The sequence below is a fragment of the Camarhynchus parvulus genome, chromosome 1A (assembly GCF_901933205.1).
Source record: "Camarhynchus parvulus chromosome 1A, STF_HiC, whole genome shotgun sequence".
In the NCBI taxonomy this organism is placed as follows: Eukaryota; Metazoa; Chordata; class Aves; order Passeriformes; family Thraupidae; genus Camarhynchus; species Camarhynchus parvulus.
The window spans coordinates 4,874,466-4,890,518 of record NC_044586.1 but is presented as its reverse complement, the minus strand read 5'-3'; the positions used below and the strand labels follow the sequence as shown (position 1 = coordinate 4,890,518).

At 41.0% G+C, this 16,053-nt stretch overlaps 1 protein-coding gene across 1 annotated transcript in view; it reads left to right on the top strand.

The window, feature by feature from the left end:
• Window positions 1-16,053, top strand: part of CACNA1C (calcium voltage-gated channel subunit alpha1 C) — a 458,666-nt gene that overhangs the window by 279,340 nt on the left and 163,273 nt on the right. Inside the window, exons 6-7 of the mRNA XM_030959315.1 lie at window positions 10,657-10,818; window positions 12,449-12,645. Of these exons, the coding sequence (XP_030815175.1) occupies window positions 10,657-10,818; window positions 12,449-12,645 (359 nt within the window). The remainder of the gene's footprint in view (window positions 1-10,656; window positions 10,819-12,448; window positions 12,646-16,053) is intronic.

Here is a 16,053-nt window from a genome sequence, read left to right as displayed (position 1 = left end):
TCTATTATTGCTCACACATTAAGCTAGCAGCCTGTCTGACATTTCTCTCCTTTTTTTGCATTGGTTGTTGGGTTTGGTGATTAGTTGGGGGGTTTTTTTTCCATGCAATAAGTTGTTCAGGTCTTTTCTACAGTTGGTGTTTTCTTGAAGGTTGTTGCTCTATATTGGCTTTTATTTGTACTGAAAATTACCAAAGGATAAAGTTCCTTTTAATCAGGTTTGATGTTTTGATCAGAAGTCAAATCAATACATCCAGGTAATGAATAAACACAGGCTTTACAAAGGCCTGTTCTAAATCTAACAGTTTTGGTTTTTAAGATGAACAGCACCCAATGAAAGAATTTAGGACTGAGTCTTACCCTTCCCTCACAATATAGGTGAAAATCTAAACTCAAGGCTTTAGCCCACCTTTTGCTTTTCCTATTCCAGCTCTGAGATTTTTTCACTTTAAAAATTTACTTTGGATGAAGTCAGATTACTCTCAGATTTATATTTGTAGATTTTTGTATCTGTTAAAAATTTTATTTAGCTGATCAGATTGCAGCAGGAGAGCCTTATGATTCCCCCTTGACAGCTTATTATATGTAAAAGGAAATTTAAAAAAAATAAATGTTTAATTCCAGTGCATTCTAGCAACACACAATCTGTACAAAAAACCTTTGAACTGTGCAAGTTGTAAAGAGAGTTGCAAAGAAAGCAAATACCAATAAAAAACCATTCTTTCTTCTGAAAAATATAACTTTGTGAAAATGGCAACCATTAATTTTTCTGTCCAAACATACTGGGGCTGCCTAGTGAGCTAAAGGACATTTTGCTTATTATGTCAGAAAGCTTTTTTTTCCCCCCCAAAGCATTTTATTATCTGATGTGTGCAAGAAGAGCTTTAAGTCTAATCAGGTTTATAAAAATCAAACGCAATGGTTTCACTAATGTGGAAGAAGAAAGAAAGCTGGAATTTTAGGTATTCTGAGAGGGGACTGATTAACCACTGAGTTGATAAGTCTCTAAATCTGCTCTTTGTTCTTAAAACTAAGAGTCAGAGTTGCTCAGATTTATCTGGCTATGTCTTTTTTTTCAGTTGTTTAGGAAGAGAAAACATATCCCACATGTGCATCAAGACAGTAACCCAGCAATGATCACACATTGTGGGGCTTGCATCAGCTCTTTAGTTACCTGATCAGGTAGATTTCTAGTGTTAGATTCTCAAAATTCTCCTAGAAACCCTCCATGACAGTGATTTGAAAATGCCACACTGTGTCTCTCCAGAGCTCAGTCCCATCTGTGCTCGTTAAGCACTATCCCACCTTGAGAGCTTGGGTCCAATTTTCCTCTCCAGGGCTATACAACCTATTATTTGTCACATACAGTGCTGTACTTCTTCACAGTCATCTAAAGACAAAGTTCTAGATTTTATCCAATATTTTGTTGTAATCCTTCTGTCATGAGAAGTTCAAACTTTGTGCAACAAAAGTAAAGCCACTTGTAAGTAAGCTTAGTAAGCCACTTGTTGTTTGCTGGAGCATTTAACCTGCAAGAAAATCGATTTCTTTCATCAATATATTTTCCTCCACGTACTAAAACCCAGTAATCTTATCATCCCTGGCTGGACTTCTACATATACTGAATCCCTGTTAACATTTGTTAACTTTTAAGATTTGCCTTTTCTAAGCCTGTTCACAAGTGATGAGGTAGAACATCTGGAGAAGGACATCAAACAAATAAAATACTCTTTATTATTTATAATAGAGAGAGGAGGCTAATGTCCATTTACCTGAGGAATTTTGTCAATAAACTGTAAAACATGTTAGCAATTTTATAAAGGTGTTTGTAACCCAAATGTCATTTATCTTTCACTCAAATCATTGAGACCCAATTGCTTTGAGCCCATTTCTGCTACCATGAAGCTTTAGTGCTCCAGGTTTTCAAAGTTCCTTTTTTGCGAAACTATTTCCTTAGGACATGTGTTAGGACATTTTTCAGAGCTGTATACAACAGCACCTGACATCCTGAAACAAGGCTTTTCCATCATTATCTCAGTTCAGAGGTTGTTTAACTCTTGGTTTGGGTTTTGTTCTTTATGTTCACCTGACCAGACTGAAGACAGTACATCATGTTGACATGTTCCTACCCAAGTTTTCTGACTGAATCCAGTGGCATGGGACTAGACCAACATTTTCCCCCATAAATATTGTTCCCTATCACAGCTGTTCTTGCATATGAAGAAATTTTTAAAAAATAGAAATATGATGGGTCATTTCACTGAGAACTGGGGCAGTCCTGGCCAGACTGTCTTTGGGTTTGGATAGCTCTGTAGGAAGAGGAGCCGAGAAAAATTCTTCTGATCTGTGATCCTTCACAGTGGATAAGAACAGATGAAACCTTTAAAGTGACCCCATGAATGCTTTTCTCAGTCCATGATCATCCTGTAAGCAGAAAATCAAAGCTGTTTCCTGGGAAATAGTGACAGTGATCCTTGCTGGCCTAGGAACTGCCAGGGCTCCTGAAGGCCTTTACCTGCCTTAACTTTAATCCATCTTTAGAAGTCTCTGTCTGGCAGAGAGTATTTGACCTCAACCTCCCCACTCTGTGTAAGACTACTTGGCAGCACACTGTGGTCTTTGTTCAAATCAGCTTTGGAGTTTGCTCACTGAACTTTGTTTTGGTTTTGCTCAAGATGGCCTTTTTTCTGTAATGTGGAATTTTCTGTAGGCACTCTGTTGCTGCTTTTCTCTCCATGCTCTTCCTCTATATTCAGGTAGCCGCATGGGAGGGACACCACACCATTTTTGGTTTTGGTTTTTTTTACATTTAAAGTCTGAAGATCTTGTCTGGATCTCATCCTCAGCTGAACTGAGCTAAAATCAAATGGTTAGAGAGTGAGGCTGAACTTGCAGGAGCTATGTCTTATGTTGGAAATGGACAGATGAAGAAAATCTTTTTGGTCATCAAGCAACTTTATAAGTGGACACTTACATACTTCAAACAAAAGGCTACTAAAAAACGTTAAAGCCCCCCAGGAGGAGAGAGGGATGTTTCTGTGAGTGGTACTAGAGGTCTCTTCCAGCAGAATCCAGGAGCCATGTGTGCATTTATCCAAGCATCCTCCTCAAGCTGGAGTGGTGTGGCCACCATGCTCAGGAGAAGCTGCATTGTTTGCCTCAGGTCACTCTGGCAGGCAGAGGATGCTGTAGCTGAACTTCTTCCCAGGAGAAGAGGATCCAGAAAGAAGAGCTGAGGTTTTGTTGTGGCTTTTGGTTTTGTTCTGCTGATCCTTTCTCGCCTCAAAGGATGAGGCAAGGGTGGCATTGCAAGACCTGGCGAACATAAAGCAATTGTGCTCACATCCACATGCCCATTTGCACAAATCCCCTTGTGTGTAACTATTTGGGTTTGAGAAGTCAATGAAGACATGGTTTGAAAATGCAGGAATGAGAACATCATGAGCAGATGCTAAAACTTTTTTTCTCTATTTTTTACAGCACATGGTTTTGAATTGAGTGCTTGTATATGTTTAAAAGGCATTGCCTACTCAAAAGTAGTCTCCCTGCAGCTTGAAAATTTTCTTTCCTATTTCTTTTTACATCAACTAGTTTTCTGTCCTGTTTTTTGTCTTTCCTTACTATTCCAAGACCTTCCCTATTATTCTTGAAAAATAAATTACATCTGCAGCCCCAAGAATGCTGGGCTACACCCACAGAATTTACTTTATCTAGCAATCTGCCACTAATATTTTGAGAATCCAGCAAGACAGAAAAAGACTAGCTCCCCAAACTGCTATTGTACATCTGTCCTTAAATGAACTGTATGATATGATTTCCCTTTGCAACACTGGTGAAGAAAGTCCTCAATATTTTTTCTCACAAATCATTGTAGATGTACTTATCTAAGATATCTTGCCATGACTGTGGATCTTTTTGTGCTAAAACTGTCTGTTGTTTTCCAGGCTTCCTTTGAAATTGCTATAAAACCTTTCATATTTATGAATATTTAATATTTTTCAATTTTCTTAGCCAATGTCTACATTTATTAAGTGATAAACATCCACTTTGGGGAATATTACTGGTTATATTGCTTGTGCTTTGGAAATAGAACTGTAGTGGCAGTCTCTCAGTGGATTGTCAGAAATAAATGTGATTTGTGGGTAGACCTTGCTCGTGGCTGGGGATGGTGCATCAGCTCCACCACTTCAGAGTGGTTCCCAGAAGTGATCTGACTCAGGCCCTGTGCTGAGTCACAAATCCTCCCCTGCTTCCTCCTTGCTTGCACCAAAGTAGTGGTTTGCTTCTGAACTGTATTAGCAGAAAAAGAATTGCTTCCCACACCCCTGGCACTGCCTTAAGTATGAATTTTTTTTTAATATTTTTTTTTTAAATAGGAAAGCAGAGGAAGGATGGTCATCTCCTTTCCCTTTCATTCCTGCTCACTTCTAGGAGGTCATTTATATGAGACCGTGCCTGCTCAGAGCCCTGGTTCAGGCACCCTGTGGTGTGGGCAAAATAGATCCCTGAAAAACCAATGGAAGAGTAGACTCAGGAAGAGTACTCAGAGGAAACTGAACTACTAATATGATGGGAACAGAAAACTGCCCTGTCCAGCAAAACATACTTGATCCAAAATTGAAGACACATGAAAATTGTGAGAGGGCTCAGCTTGGCAAGGCCTGAATGTTAGTCCTGAGACCAATGTCCTAAGAATGTTTTAAGTTTTGCCTGCAGAACTCAGTCATGACATGGCCCTTCCAAAGCAGGCAGCAGGCAGAAGGCTGAGCCCAGAAAATGGGCTCAGATGAAGGGAAACTCAAACTAGGGAAGGGAAAGGAGCAGTGTTTGAGTGTCCAAACACACTGCCCTTGGACGAAAGCTGCTAGCTCCTGATAGGTGCCATGGCACTCTTAATGTCCAAATAGCTCCAAAAAGTGCATTGACTGCTTCGAGAGCAGGGCTCCTGATCACTGAGTGTCCTTGCAAATAAAACAAATTGTAATGTTAGTGGCCAGGATGAGATCTAAAAAGCCTTCGGGAAGTTAAGAAATCACAGCCCCAGGTGTGGTCAGTGAGGATGAGGAGGATTGGGGCAGCCCCAGATGTGGTCAGTGAGGATGAGGAGGGTCAGGACAGTCCCAGATGTGGTCAGTGAGGATGAAAAGGGTCGGGGCAGTCCCAGATGTGGTCAGTGAGGATGAGGAGGGTCAGGACAGTCCCAGATGTGGTCAGTGAGGATGAAAAGGGTCGGGGCAGTCCCAGGTGTGGTCAGTGAGGATGAGGAGGGGCTGGCCCTGCTCAGGGCTGCTTTCAGGGCGTTCCTGTACCTGCTGGAGGGGGTGATCTCTGGGAATCTCCCAAAGGACAGCAGTGACAGCATGTGCAGTGCAGGGGGAACACCTGGGCGCTCCTGGGGCATTGCTCAGGTGTGCAGAGGGACAATCCCTGCGCCCCAGGGCAGTGCAGGAGAGGGGAGCAGCACACCTGAGCAGGTGGGGGTGCAGGGAAGATCCTTTTTCTTTCTCTTCTTGCTTTCTCCTTCCCAATCCCATCCCAGTGCCTCTAAACCCCTGCCCAGTGCCCCCCAGTCCCTCCCTAGTGTGCCCCAGGGACCCCAGTTTGAGGGAAAAGTGATTTGAAGGGAAATTTCATTTTCCATTATTATCTGTGTTTAAATTGCAGGGGATCCCCCTTCACCTATGATTTTAAGGGTATCAGTTGAAAGAAAACCAACCTTTCCCATGATTTAAAGGTATTACTTGAAGGGGAATTGTTGTTTTCTAGTTTAAATGGAAGGGGATAACCCTTTTGATGCCATTTTACAGATTTGAGTTGAGGGAAAATCTCTTATTTTCATCATCTTAAGGGTTAAATTGCAAGGGAATCTCTGTTTTCCCTTGGTTTTAAGGGTTTAAATCCTGAGGAAATCTTCCTTTTCCAATATTTGAAGTATTTAAATAGAGTGGGAAAGGGAAGAAAGAGAGAAAAATTGGCAGGAATGTGAGGTGAAAAAGGAGAGGAGAAAAGAGCAGGAAATGTGAAGGGTACAAAAGGACAGGAAACCTAAGGGGAAAAGGGCAGGAAATGTGAGGTAATCAACACTCATGCCCTAATTAATTGGGAGTTTATGGACACTGTGCAACAAAGAAGAGATATTATCTTTTTGAGAAAAAAACTGGCAGAATCAGTCTCAGAAAGAAGAGTTTTCAGGTCTCAAAGTTCACAGTCTTGAGAAAAAAAAAGGCAAGTTAGGTGTTTCTAAGAATTGTCTTACTTTTTATAGGCATGTCTTTCTTGAGAGGAATTCTTTATTAGCAAACCTACCATTCATTTCCTTGGATGTTTCACAATGCAACAATGCCAAGTGCATTTCAGCAGCTGGGTCTTTTTCTTATGCCATCTTGCTAAACATTGGTTGAAATCCAAAAGAGCTTGTAAGTACACAAGGGGATAAGTAGGTAATCCCATTGCTTTAGGTGCAGACATTCACTTGCTCAAAGATAAAGCACATTCTTCAATAACTGCCTGAATCGATGAGACAGCAACCAGCCCCTCTCATCATCTTCGTGAGAGAAAAACACAGCATCATATAATAGCTCTAAAACACCTGCAGCAGCCCTAAAAGTGCATTTCCCATAGCTTTGAGAAAGATCAGTGTTACTTGGTATAAGAGTTTTTCCTTCGTTCTTCCATAGTCTCTCTTCTTCCCAGCTGTATTCTAAACTTTTGGGTTAATGCAGAGCTAAAAAGGACTTGACCTGGTATAAAAAGCAATGGTTTTCCCATGTAATAAATATTTAAAACGTTTTATCAGTGTAAATAAATGCTAAATTCTGCGAGCCCAGGGAATGGCATTAACATGTTTTGCTTGCTGAAACATTTATGGAATCAGTGTCAGCCAACAGAACAGAGCCAAGAGGATTTTTTTAAAGGTAAACTGAAGTGCTTTTAAAATAAATACTAAGAGTTGTTTAAGATCTTCAATTATTAACAGATGCAAAGTGCGGGCTGAAAAAGTGCAAACAATCCCTTTCGTTGCACTTTCCCTAATCCCTGTGCAGCTCTCTGTGTCCAGTCTGGAGTGAGCTCCTCAAGGCAGATGCTTCGCCTTAACAGATGTCTGCAGAGAGTCTACAAGCAGATTTAGAATGCCAAATATTTGAGAACCCTTTATTTTTATATTTACTTCTCAGGACTTAAGTTCAAGACCCTGTGATTATGGTTGGCCAGTGCTGACATTGCCAGCCTCTGCAAACAGCACTGTAAAGACTTGGCTCTGCTGTGGAAAGCGGTTATTGGCATCACTCCTGTAAATCCAGAGGCCAGCTCTGCAGTCTGATCAGGTCACCAGGCACTCTGATTTAATTATGATTATCAGCTGCACAGCTCATTGCTAGGAGTGCAAGTCTTACCTGCACAAGTGAGAAAAAAATGCCAAAGATATGCAATGGTATGAACACCCATGTGGGGTGATACCTGTGTATCGCACCATGCACAGATTTAGAGCATACATGAGCTGGCACAGAGAAATCATTCTTTTATAAGCTGAACTCTCTTTTATTCCCCTGCACAGGGAAAGAGCCCATAAAAGTATGTAGAATTCTCACCATTGGTTAGAAAAGTCTTTGTGGCTGCTGTAAGGGGGTGATTCTCCTTGATTTACTCTGATCAGGAATGCATCTGCACCTCCGGAGTTTCAGAAGACAGATTTGATGTGTTTCGAAGCGTGTGAGGTTTTTATTTTAAAAGTGGCTTTGTTCCACATACCCATGGCTCCTCCCCTGTCCTTCCATCCCTCCTCATCCCCTCTCCCAGTTCTCCCCTGTGCCAGTATGAGTTTTCTGAGTGTCTGTGCATGGTTTCTCGTGCCATTCCTTGCAGCAGCTCTTTGTGCTGCCTGACAGAATAAAGCAACTTGCAGGCAGCAGCTGTGTTGCAGCAATGAGCTCAACAACAGTGTGGGGCTCAACAGTCAGCCTGGTGATGTGCATGGGTCTCTTGCCCCTCTGCAGATAGCATCCATTACATCTCCTGAGGGCATTTGTAAAGTTGCCACATAATGTTTTTTAGCTTTTAGAAACTCTCTGAATACTTTGATGGTAACGTATTTAAGTCTGCCAATTACTGGAATCATCTGGATTTAAAAACAGGCTATGCCCTAAAGGGATACTGCACAGTACACACATCAATTCATGCTAAAAGCATTCAGTACCTCATGTCCTCTTCAAAGTTGGCTTATTACCCTCAAGAAGCTTTTCTCTGAGCTGGCTGAAGGTGCTGTACGTCTTCTGGTGGTACATGCTCTCCTTGACCATCTGAACATCATCTCAGCTTTATGGTGCAAACCTTTGTTTTCACAAACACTGCTTTGTTAACACATTGCTTTGTGCAGATATTATCTTCTCTGGACATCTGCAGTAGGCTGAAGCACTTTAATGGTGTTAATGAAGCTGTTTTTAAAATGAGAGAGCTTTTTTGTTCATCTTTTTGTCTGTCCTCAGTACCCTCTCAAGAGTACTGGGTATAACCTACAATGAATGTTAAAATTAATTAATAATAATAATTAAAAGTCAATTACATAAAACCTGGTGTTAGAACTCTTGAACTCATAAGCTTGGTTACATTTTGGATTAACAAGACTCCTAAAGTAACTGAAAAGGGAGGCCTTTATTTGCTTTTGTGAAGATTTATTTGAAGCAACAAATATTTCAGTCTGCAAAGTTTGTGGGAGTTTTTTTCAGGTTTGCAGCCGTCTGTAGTCTTTTAACTTTCTTGTACTGTTGTACCTTACTTGGGAGAAGGTGAGACATTGTTTTAATTTTCTGGGGAATGTAACATTCCTGACCAATGCAAAGAATTGGAGCAATGCTGGTGCTGCCTGCACTTCATTTTTGGTGCATATTTAGAATTAGTAGACTGAAAGATGTGGGAATTTAGAGGAAAAGGCTGACTACCTCATGTAAACACAGCAAATTTCTTTTCCCCCAGAGATATTGAGAAAAGCACCCAGAGGCAACTGAGCAAGCAGAGTGGCCCACTCTTGTGCAGGATGTTTTGATGCTGTCAGGAATGTAATTCATGTAGGAGTCTCTGAGAAAGCCAGAATGTTTCATGCTGAATGGCACTGCCTTTGGATAAATAGCTGAACCACCTGTAGACACCTAAAAAAGTGTTCTGACATCTGAGAGATGTTAGAATCCAGCCTGTATTTGCTAGCAGCAGTGAGGGATGCTGCTGGCCAGGGCAGCTGATGCCACATTTGGCTGTTTCTGCTGTGTTCCATCACAGCTGTGGAGCAAAGGCAGTCTCAGCCTTAGCTGTAAGCTGATAAGTGGATTGTCTTCAAGGGAAAGTGCTTGTCAAGAGATGTGTCATCCTCATTAGAAAGTATTTAAATTAGTTTGGGAGAAAAAAAAAAGCCTAAGATCTTAGATGATAGATTTTAAAAGTTATTAGTTATCACAAGCTCTCTTGGCAGATGTATAACAGACATTTACAACTCATGAATCACATTTTTCAAAAATCACAGCTAATACCAACTTCTCTGAGGAGATGACAGCATTTGCAGGAGACATTAATGACTTCTGGCTCTCAGTCATTGCAAAATCATGAGCTTGTAATTGTTCTGATCTGGCTATTTGTAGACTATAGATTTCTAGAGGCCTCTCAATACTTCCATCATTAATAACTTGCCAGTGACAGTGATTGCCATCATTCCTACTCAGAGTGATAACTTTAAGATCTTTGTAAATGCAAATCCTTACTAAAGGCTTGTGAGGCTGGCCTTATTATTCTGGTTTTACAAAATGAGGGGAAGGAGACAGAGGGAGGCACATGAATCTGCAGCTTGAGTCAAGTGCATCTGAGGGTACAGCTGCTTAGTGATTTAAAAAACTTGTCTACAAGTCACCTTCTCTGGGCCATTCTGGGGATGTTTGGCTTGCACATGATTAGGACTTTCAACCTTAACAATCATGTAATCATATTTTGCTTACATCCATTTCTGGGCAACCTCTGTTAGAAGGTGATCCATAAATTCTGGGACCAAAGCAGCACTGCTGGTTCTGACTCTCCCTCTGTTGAGACTGAAGTTAGATGAGGTGGATGTGGAGCACAGGAAGATCCTAAGAGGGGCTGGGAGCTCTCACTCAATATGGGTTTGGTGGTTCTTGGGCATCTCAGGCTCTGCCTGGGACTGGATTGACTTCTGGAAGCCCCCAGCATCAGAGTGGGGACATGACTTCAGTTTGCCACCTCTCCCCATGCTCGGGAGTGCAGCTCTGAGCACCCCAGCATTTGGCCTCTCATGTGTATCATGGCTCTTGTCCCTCTTCAGGCCTGGCTGTTCCTAGTTTTTCCCTTGTGTGCGACACCTTAGGTCTGCTTTTCATGAACAAGCAAGCTAGCTGACATATTCCCTCCTCAGCATGGGGGTATTTTGGTGACAAGTAGAGGAATACCTGTTTCACTTTCTGTGATCTGGAAGCCATAGTAAATTCTTGAAATGTTGGGGATCTTCTGGAGGGAGGTAATCTGTAACTGTACATCTTTGCATCATCAAGATAATGAGTTCAGGTGAGGGGGAAAAATAAAACTGAAACACTACTGTGCAATTTATAGCCTCTCTGAATTTTGTTCTCTTGCTGATAAGTGCTTCCTTCTGTTCTCTCTGCAGGTCTCCAGGTGGTTTTAAATTCAATTATCAAGGCCATGGTCCCTTTGTTGCATATTGCCCTGCTGGTGCTGTTTGTCATTATTATCTATGCCATCATTGGACTGGAGTTATTCATGGGGAAGATGCACAAGACCTGCTACCATGTGCAAGGGGGACTGATAGGTAAGGGGAACACACACAAACAGACAAGATTTTCAGAGGGAGGCTTTTCCCATGTGTAACAGAGCATTTCTTCTGGCACAGGAGATGGGTGGCTGTTGCTCACTGCTAACTTCTTAGGCGTTTCACAATTTCACTGCTGCAGATTAAACTACACAGGACACGGTGTTACAGAAATGAACACCTCATTTATTTTATTATTAATGTCATACAGAAATGCTTTTTTTTTTTAAACCAGTATCATTGTAAAGGAAACATAATTCAGGGCAGTACCTTTCTTTTTTAGTCACAGGCTGCAGCTTTGGTTAGAAGTGTAACCAGAAAGAAAATAAAATTATATTAACGGGAAGAAACTTTTTTACATCAAATCCATCATGAAATTTATTTATTTCATATTATTTGCAGAAAGAAATATTCACATTTCAAAACAATTCAATTGCACTGTCACTCATCAAGCTGTCTGTTAATTTTAGTCTGATTTATTGATCTTGAACAGCAAATATTTCTCATGTGGTAGAGGGTATTAATGCCTAGTACCCAGTTCAGCTCATAAGAAAACAGTGTAAAGCAGAAAATTTTTTCAGAAGTTCTGCTTTTTCTGCTTTTATAATGTTGGCAGATTTCATTTTCTGGACATGATGCTAGAACTATAATGAGCTGTCACTGTGGTTTGCATCTTTAAAGTGGGTGTATTTTTCTCCATTCTGTCTAGAAGTATTTACATTACAGCGTCTAATTCTGATATTACTGTTTCTGGCATTCTTTCGTGATCAGAATGTGATCACAATTTTGGAAAATTACATTGTTTACCATATAATAAGATGAGAAGCAAACATAATTACCCACTCCCTTACACGTTCATACATAACTGCATCTGTTAAAAATGCAGCGCTAAGATCTGAAATCTGTATATTTTAAAAAATCACATCGCAGTGGTTACTGTGCTTATAAAAATGTTTTCTGGAGCCTTCCTTATATACCAAAGCATTTAGTTTGCTTTGTTGTATAGGTTGTCAAGTCTTTGAAAACACCTGTACAGAATAAGGGGTGGATAACCAGGCAGCAGCCTTAGAATTTCTGAGTGCCACTGGGCTACTGATAAAATGCCATTCATCATCTAAATGCCAAAAGAGCAGAGCCCCAGACACTCCCTGCTGTAATTCAGCAGTGGCCCAGTGCCACATCAGCCTGTCTCCCGAGCACTGAAGCCTGTCTGCTGCAGGGGCTCAGCCTCCTCCAGCAGTGCCAGTCAGTGCCGTGCCTCCCAGATTAACCCAGATGCCAGGTGGCTGCAGCAGGAGAATGCTGGCCATGACACTCAGCCTAATGAAACATGATAGCCTTGATCTGATGCTCCCTGTCATGTTGAAAGGCATGAATTCTTCCTCACAGGAGGGTATGCTTTGGGGAGGGAAAAAAGTTCATCTCTGTTTTGACTATAAAAATTGACAGCTTGGCTATTATTTTTTGCAAAAAGAAAGTGAAGCTCGACAGCAAGCAGTTGCCTGTGTATTCCTGAGAAATCTGTCAAACTCACTGCGAAATACATTTGTTGAAATCTGATAACCTTCACTTGCTTATCAGTGTGCCAAACGGTTTCCTTCAGCTGTTTTCTCCCCTTCTCTCCTTTAAGATACACCTGCAGAAGACGATCCGTCCCCGTGTGCCCCCCAGTCTGCCCACGGGCGGCAGTGTCAGAACGGCACCGAGTGCAAGGCGGGCTGGGAGGGACCCAAGCATGGCATTACCAACTTTGACAATTTTGCTTTTGCCATGCTCACGGTGTTTCAGTGCATCACCATGGAGGGCTGGACAGATGTGCTCTACTGGGTACGTATCCGAAAATGCTGGGCTGAGTCCTGCTTGTGCTCACTGCTCTGTTGAAACTTGGGGGCTTTAGCTGTCTTGCTTGTTCTCTAGAGTGAAGGCATGGTTGCTAGCATGGAGCTTGAATTAACTCAGCTTACTGCTCAGTAAAGTGGAGGGGTTATCTGGTGCAATGAAACCAAATGTAAATGTTGACTTTCCATTGATATTTTAATTTCGAATCATGGGAGATGGCTTATTGATTTGGAGATTTGCAATGGACCTTGGTTGAGGAGAAAGTCATTGAAAGACCCTCTCTGCAGGAGGGAAACATCTTGTACATCTCCAGATTACTGATGTAGAAGAATTTGTGACAGACAACCATGTGCTCTACCCATGGCATTTGTGTCACAAAGGCACTACACTGATCAGCTCATAGGTTCTATAAGAAAGGCCTTACAAATTTCAGCAGTACTCCTGATTATGACTTTTGTCATACAAGAATTTATTCTAATGCTATTAGCTCTGATACTGGTATCAATCATGCTCATATGTTTAGTCAAAATATGATATTACCTGTAATACAAATGGAGACTCATCTTGTCCTGTAGCCTGATTCTGGGCATTTCCTCTGCTTTAGTTTGTACCTTTTCATTCCTAATGTATTGGGAAATTCACTGCAATACAATTATACTGCTGGAGTTAATATCAGGTTTAGCTTTCACCAGTAAATCACAGATAAATGTGTTTCTGGATGCAGCACTGGCCATCAGCTTTTGCAGCAGTATGTCATGACCTAGGGCTTTCATTCATGCACAGCACAGTCCTGTCTGTGTGAGACTGACCCAGACTCACACCAACTTGTAAGTCTGGCATGTCATGACACACCTGGATCTCCAGATGGTAGGATATGTTAAAATGCAGGATGCAGTTTGACTCGAGAAGGCTCAGAGCACACAAAAGGATAATCTGGACTGAGGCAGCTTGCACTGTTAGTCAACAAGCTTCTCTCTTAGACATGAGCCCAAAGCTGCCTTCTACCCACAAGTGATTTAGAGTTTGCAAGATTTCCCTTTGAAGATTTAGCTTATCTGCAAAGGATGGTCTCTGTGTGGAACAGCTAGAAGTTGTCTCTTTATCTTCTTAAGCTTAGATTAGAATAGTGACTATAGCTTTCCTTTAATGCCTGAGATAAAGGGCAGAGATCAAACCACAAGGGGAGTCTGGGTCTCAGAGAAAAAAAAATGCCATTACTAGAAAAGGGGGTATAAATTAATAAAATAATAAAGAGCAGAATAGTTAAAGTCAGAAGAGAAACTGGGCAAAATTGCTCCACAGTTCAACTATGGCTACATATAACATATCTGTCTTTTACCACATTTAGCTCCTATTTCTCCATGATGTGTGTGATGGAGAGGATTTATTTACAAGGGAAATGGGAGAGAGTAAATGATATGAAAAGAAGAAATGAAAATATTTTTGGCCCTGTTTGCTATTCAGAATTGTGAAACCTGTCCACAAGTTATCATCAGTTTCTCCAAAGACATGTGCTATGAAAGACCCTTCCAATTCCCACCCTTTAGGGCCCATGTGTCATTTTCATGACTTGATATGAATCATGTTTAACTCATTATCAGTTATCTAATAACAGGAGCCAAAAGTAAATACTCACTTCCAAAAGATTTTCTACCATGACTGCAGCAGACAGTCTGATTTTATGGTGTCCCTGCAGCAAACTAGGTTTTAGTTGTTGGCTTTTGTTTGGTATTCAGACTTTTTTTTTTTTTTTTACTGATTTCCTAAGCTGTTCTTTTTTTTTTTTTTTTCCCTTTGGAGACAGAATGCTGAACTTAGACCTTAAATTAATGCAGATGGATGGTCATTATTTTTAGGGGCATGCATATAGTGAGCCTTTTAGATGACTGCTTTGTTAGAATGCTTGCTTTGGGAAGAGCAGAAATATTTGTTATCATCAGTTCCTGGTTATTCCTAGACAGGACTACAAAAGATAAGAGTTAGCACTGCAGGAAAAAAATGCCAGTAATTGAGGAGGAAGGAATTTATTTCATAAAGAGAAAAAAAAGGATCACCTATGTTTAGAGACCACAAAATACAAAATTTGAGTGAATACCTGAACACCTGAGCTGGCAGGCATTCTTGGTTAAGCTGCTGGAAACAACCCTAAGAATACCATTGTCCCATTTGACTTTTGCCCCTTTGTGCCATATTGACAAAGCAGACAGAACTCAGCTCTGATCAGTGTTTGCCTTTTGGTGAGGGAGGTGCCTGAGGTGTTTCCTTCTGCAGAGGGGTCTGTGCCATGCTGGGAGCAGGTGTTGCTTGGGTACCTACTGCAGGGCACACCTAGGAGAAACACTACTGCTTTTATATTTATATGTAGAAACAGTCTCTTAACACTCACACTGTCATTTCATGCAATTTCCAACCATATTTATTGTGGTTTATTAAGTCAGATTTAGAGTCCATGGCAAGGGCATTCCAGCTTAATTTAGCCAGATCTAAAGGAAGAGTACTCTGGATAGTAAAGGATAGAAAAGTTGCAACTTTTCAGTTGCTGGAGAAAGAATATTAGCAAGGTAGGGTACAAATATCTACCTTAAACTTACTGTGAGCCACAGTTTGCTTACTGCAGTCTGAGTCATACACAACTTTATTCCCCAGTCTTTGCTTTTTGGCTGAGGAAGGGTGGACTTGTCATAGACAACCCATTGGGAGCTGCATCTCCACAGGGTGCAGAGATAGGAGGCTGTTCTCTTCTCAGCTCTGAAAAATCTCCTGAAACCACAGTGAGGTCACAAAAATTAAATTTTGCTTAATAAGGGAGTAAATCTGCACAGTTATTTTAAATTAGAAACACAGAGTTTGTTGTCCATTTTAAACTGAAAGTACAAATAGAGAAAGAGTGTAAGAAAATTTTGGCTGCAAATTGGACAGTTTTGCAGACAAAAATTTTAGGTGATGATTTTCAGAGGTCATTCATTATGCTCAACAATGTAAGCTAATGAGCTAATATTTAAAAGAGTTGAAAATTCAAAGCTCAAGCAGACTGTCAAATTCTTAGCTCCTCTGCAATTCAGGCTAGATGACAAGTTTTGAATCTGGGGTCCTGCTGGGGTCAATGGCAAAATTCTCATTAATTTCTAAAGGTCAGGATGTCACTTCGTATTTTGCAAAATCTTGATCACGCTGTTGATTTCTCACATGCAGTCAAAGTACAATGTGAGGACTTACAGATGCCTAATCAGGGCCTTGGTATCTGTTGAGATTAGTCTTCCAAGGATATATATGCAGATGCAGAGAGTTTTCTTTGTTCCCTTATTAAACCTGAAAATGTTTGCCTGACCTAAAACTCAGCAGAACAACAGATAAAGCTTTGGACTGAATTACTTGGCTGGAAGTGTTGAGCCAATG